The sequence below is a fragment of the Apaloderma vittatum genome, unplaced genomic scaffold (assembly GCF_000703405.1).
Source record: "Apaloderma vittatum isolate BGI_N311 unplaced genomic scaffold, ASM70340v1 scaffold40934, whole genome shotgun sequence".
In the NCBI taxonomy this organism is placed as follows: domain Eukaryota; kingdom Metazoa; phylum Chordata; class Aves; order Trogoniformes; family Trogonidae; genus Apaloderma; species Apaloderma vittatum.
In genome coordinates this window covers 2,285-7,549 of record NW_009715114.1, presented here as the reverse complement: position 1 = coordinate 7,549, position 5,265 = coordinate 2,285, and the positions used below count along the sequence as shown (strand labels likewise).

The 5,265-nt window shown below is 39.0% G+C and overlaps 1 protein-coding gene across 1 annotated transcript in view; it reads right to left on the bottom strand.

Moving 5' to 3' along the window:
* The window catches only part of LOC104273603 (UAP56-interacting factor-like), a 9,108-nt gene extending 4,043 nt beyond the window's left edge, over positions 1-5,065 (bottom strand). Inside the window, exons 1-4 of the mRNA XM_009868984.1 lie at positions 4,891-5,065; positions 1,772-1,917; positions 878-990; positions 142-238 (exon numbers count right to left, since the gene is read on the bottom strand). Coding sequence (XP_009867286.1) covers positions 142-238; positions 878-990; positions 1,772-1,917; positions 4,891-5,065 — 531 coding nt within the window. The remainder of the gene's footprint in view (positions 1-141; positions 239-877; positions 991-1,771; positions 1,918-4,890) is intronic.
* Between the last annotated feature and the right edge of the window lie 200 nt (positions 5,066-5,265).

Genomic DNA, 5,265 nt, shown 5'->3' with positions numbered 1-5,265 from the left:
CCTACAAGAATCCATGCCTTTTTCCCAGCACACTTGGATTTTCTACTCAGACCTTTGAAGCTGACTCATTAACAGGAGTGTTACAGGTTAGGCTGGAATCCATGGCACTTTTTTGTTGTTGTTTTTGGTAATTTTTATTACCTTCAGGCCCCTTCTAAACAGGAAAGTTGCTTGACGAGTGTCCTTCTGCTGATTTAGTTTGTTTCCAATTCTGGCAAAAGTGGACGGCATGTTATTCCTGTAACATTTATTAAAACATAGTTATCAACAGTTCCACAGATAACACTGTGAAATACCACTATGAAAGTCAGGGAAGCACCCAATAAACATTGCTGATTAGACAGAAAAAAAGGAGCAGTCTTAACACATTTACAGAAGATTTGTTTACAGTTTCCACAACAGAGTCACATCATGAAAATTTCCCTCATGGAAACCAGTTAAGATGCAGTTCATAACAGACCCATTAATTCCAGCACAAATACAACATGCAATAGTATCCATGAAACGGAAGATGGCACCAGCTTCCACAAAAACATTTTATTCAGAAAGTTCCCTAAACAATGACTGTCAATTCAAAGCTACCAAAATCCACGTTGGTCATTTCCATACAGGCTGCCTACAATTTCAATGAAGGCAGAATTCCAGAAGCTCACAGAGGAACTTCCTGAGGGCTCTTCAGAGTAATAAATATCTGGCTTTGTATCAAGACCACATTTGTCCCATGCTTGGCTTCCAGATTTGTAGAACTTCATACACATGACAGTCTTGACCATATGACTGTGGCCAGTACCTACTGTCCTCTCTTGGACTCAGCCCTGTCAAACAAGACTCACCCTGGAAAGTTGTCAAGCGTTCAGAAAGCAGACTTGGTATTTACCTTCTGTTTAGCGGGGCAGGCCTCCTGAGGGCTGGAGCTTGTTTTCTCTGTATTTCAGATTGTCTCTGCTGGTTTGTTTTCTTTTTCAAAACCGGATAATTCCGCTGTGCATTCTCAACAAATAAAAAATAATAAATATATATACATATATCATATAGGTATACTCTATAAACACAAACACTTTTCCTTCAATTGCTATTTACAAAACGTATATAGCACACATTTGGCTTTGCCTACCTTTCAGAGTCTAATATAATTTGAAAATACCTTCTACACTTTCATGAATTCTACATTCCCTTCATTATGAGGTCAAAAAAGAAAAAAAACACCACCAAAAAATGCAGAGCTTAGTAGTTACATTTTGATTACTGTATCTCCCCAAGCTGACAAAATACGTGCTTCACACGTTTTTAGAACTACTCTTCTTCACAAATCCAAAAGCAACCCCCATACTACAAGACTGAACTAGATGGAGCACGCAACAATGCACTGGAGGAGCGCAGAAGAGGGAGTCAACTCGATAAGAGTTTTGTGTAAAAAACCTCCCATTTTAACAGGCACTTGCATATCGGCTGAATCACTGGTTTGTTACAAAGCAATGCAAAGAACAAGAAATCCTAGTAAGTGAGCTTTCCTTGTAAAAATACAGTAACTGCCACCATACTTGCACAAAATATACTTCTGTGCTTCAATTTTCATGACTTGCAAGCCAATTAAGCATTAAAAACCTTTCAAAACCCGTAATTAACCATCCCCTCAGCTAACACATCCCCAGTTTAATATAAGGTTGTACCAGAAGTCTCCATTTCGTATTTCAGTAGCACTGATCTGCAGCCACTGCGCTTCACTTTTTTAAGCTGTTCTTATATGAACTACTTGGATTGCATTAATTACCTTCTCGCTAAGCGGCTGTCTGTTGAGAGGACTAACTCCTTTGCGTGAACTCGCTGCTTTCTTGGCTGCCAAGCCAGTTATAACTCCGTAAGAACGCTTTTTCCCTGCTATCTTCTTTCTGCGTCCCAATCGATTTTTACCATAACCTGCAACAAGCATGACGAGTTCAACAATTCCTCTTGAAATAAAAAACTTATTAAGATGCTCACAACACAAGTTATTTGGCTGCACACTTGCAGCCTTAGGAGCAGAAGCTATCACTGCAGTTAAAGACAGTTTGGTCATGCAGTTATTTTAGCAGGTCTGGCCCAAGCCATGGCATGACAATAATCAGCTTCTCCTACAGATCACACTTTTGCCCTAGTTCACTGCATTAATTTCTGATGAACGTTTGTTTTTCGACACATCTAAAGGGACAACTTCAAGTCATTCTGGCACAGAAATCTACCAAAGAACTCCACAATGGAACTTCATCAAGTGCTGAACAATGTAAAACCAAACCAAACCAGCTCCCTACCCATTCAGCAAACTTTAAATTACCAGTTTAAATTAAAGAAGCAACTTCAAACCTTATTTATTTAGATCAGTGGTTCCCAAGACACAACTTAAGAAAGATGAACATAGCAATTGGCCCACAAAACCATATTAAACAGCGTATGAATTACACCACATTTAAAGTGTTTTCAATTAGGAGTCTGCATGGCAGTCTGAACAAAACTGAGAATTGAAAGGAGCCTTTGAATATAGTCTGAGGTCTGAAGCACAAACATCTCAAATCTCCAGTTACAAGCCTGTCTGAAGCCATTTAGTTTCATGCTATGAATACAGACCATGCTTCAGTTTTAGCCCCAAGTATCATCCCCTCTAGAACCTCAGACCAAAAGATAAACTTAAGCCTAAGGAGTCAGCTCTACAGCAACAGACATATCTGGTTTTGACTTATCCGACTTCACAGCACCGATAATAAATCTGTGCTTCTTCATGAGACAGGAGCCATCCTATGGCATAAGCCACCACTCAGAACTCAGATAAATTTGAAACTGCCCATATGATGTGGATGGTTAGCAAATGTCTCTCTTTTCAAACAGAAAGGTTGAGAAACTTTGGCTGAAAAGAATGTTGTTAGCTCTCTGGACCAACCTCTGCGCAATCAAATGACACCCTTGAAGTTAGCTGAGCCTGCGCAGGGTTTTAGGCAGCTGCATTCTGTGTATCACCAAGGACAACTTTTATTTAAATGGACAATGTTCTTCTCTCTGCTTCTCACTACAAAAGCTGAAAAGCGTCCCAGCTCAAATTTCTCATTTCTTTCCAAAGAGTTTGGCAGCCACTTCTAAATCCACAAGGAGCCGAATGTTGTTTATTATTTGTGGTTTTTTAGCTGTCCACAAACAATACAGGATTTGACACTTACCAGAGTAACTTCAATGGCAATGGAGCAGTAATAAATCTGTTGGTCATAAGCTACTAATAACTAGACTGCTCAAAAGAACTATTTAATGATAACTTCTGCTCAAAAAAAAGGAATACGAGAGGTTTGCTTTCGGGAGAGGTTTGCTTTCGGGGGAGAAAATGTGTGGAGCTGTATAGGAGGGAACAGTTAAAGCTATTCACAACGTTTCAACAGGTCACAAATCTGGCAATTTTGCAAAAAAAATGTTTCCTTTTTCCCAGACCAAGGGCAGGCAAGGAGGGAAGGTTCCAAGAGAGAAAAGTAACTGCCAAGACACTTGTATTTAGTTTTATATTTGCAGCTCAAGTTCCTTCTAAAATTCTAAATACTTGCTTCTTTTGTGCCCTTTAGATCATGAACAATCACATTTGACAACTGCGGTCACAAATAGAAGCCTACATGTTCGATCATCTACAACTGAAATTCACTTACGCTTCACCTACACCAATATTCTTACGCTTGGGCTGACTGATGGAAAATATTCTGCTGCACTGTCACCAGTTTAGTAAAGATGCACAGGTAACACTGCCATGTGTAAAAAGCAAAACTGCACTCTGAGCCCTGAGCAACAGTGACATTCCACTGATCCTCAAAGACATTTGTGTCTAGGATGCTAATGATGGGCTGTTGCTACACATTATGTGAGACAAAGATAAAACAGGGACCACCACGAATACACTAGACAGGCCTGCGTTTGTTTTAAATAAATGCTACTAAACAAGAAATTGCATATATCTACTTGAACATCTAATTAGCTTGTATTGCAGTGGTAGGCTTTCTGATTAAACAGTATTTTTCCACATTTTGATCAGCTGGCGTTAAAAAGGTAATTTTCAAAATTAAATGTAAGCAAAACCAGTCTATATTTCAAGCAGGTGCTGGGCACGTACTAGACTAAAGCCTGTAAATCATTGTAGAGTAAGATTCCTGTTTATCAAGAAAACCCTGACAGTTACTCAGTAACCTACAGCAAAGCTGTTACTGTGCACTTTTCCTCCCTTCACTCCCCGTCTATATGATTTTTTCCCCCTTTTTGTATTCCACAACAAAAACGTTGGCTTAAGAAGGCTGACACAGTACTTCCTTTGCAACCCAAGTTCTTAACAAGAAAAGCCGACTCAAGGCACTCTGTGCTATCCATTTATATATTCCAGAGCCAGCATTACAGTTTGCAGTAACAGCTATTTTGGGAAGGCCTATTCAGAATTCTACCTAGCAAATACAAATCTGCTGGCTCTTCTGCACAAAATGCTAAGCTTTGGCAAGGCCTCTACATTTCCTAATATATAGGCTTTGGCATAAGCGCTCTTTAAAGGACAAAGAATCGACACTGTTTCCAAAACTAAAATAAAAAAAAATAAAAAATCAGCAAGAAAGCAAATCCCTCCTTGAGTCAGAGTCCCCCAAACACCTAAGCTCTCCGTTGGCCAATCAAGTCAACGGCTTTCTCACACTGAACCAGAAACAAAACCAAACAAAAACAGGTCACAAAAAAATGAATTATAATCAAAATTGGTCACAAAGAAATGAATTATAATCAAAACTGTGCATGACACGATTTGAAAGACAACTGAATTGGCCATGTCAATCTGTACATTTCATTAGGTTACATTACACCTCAAAAAATAAAATATTGCGCAGTCTGCATTATGTTTGGCATCCGCACCTTTCTGCTGTTGGATTCCCCACTTGGAGCCTGGTGTTCTGAACTGTCGAGTTCGATTCTGCTGAAGCCCTCTTTTAATTTTGGGGGAATATTGCTTTCTCTCTTCTTTCTTGTTCAGTTTAATTATATCATCTGTAAGAAGAAAATAAAAAGAAATTTTACATATTGCAGACATATTCTAGCGCTGAAGAAAAAACCCTTGCAGCAGTCATAGAAAACACACCAGCTCATCCTGCAAAGCCAGCACATACAAGTCAAGGTTCCAGAAATATTATTGCTATAAAATATCTCGTCCCTGTTAGTCTTACAGTACGTATTTTATAATATGATGCCCTAAAAAAAGAGAAGCAGCTGCATATATCCAGAAAATCCAAA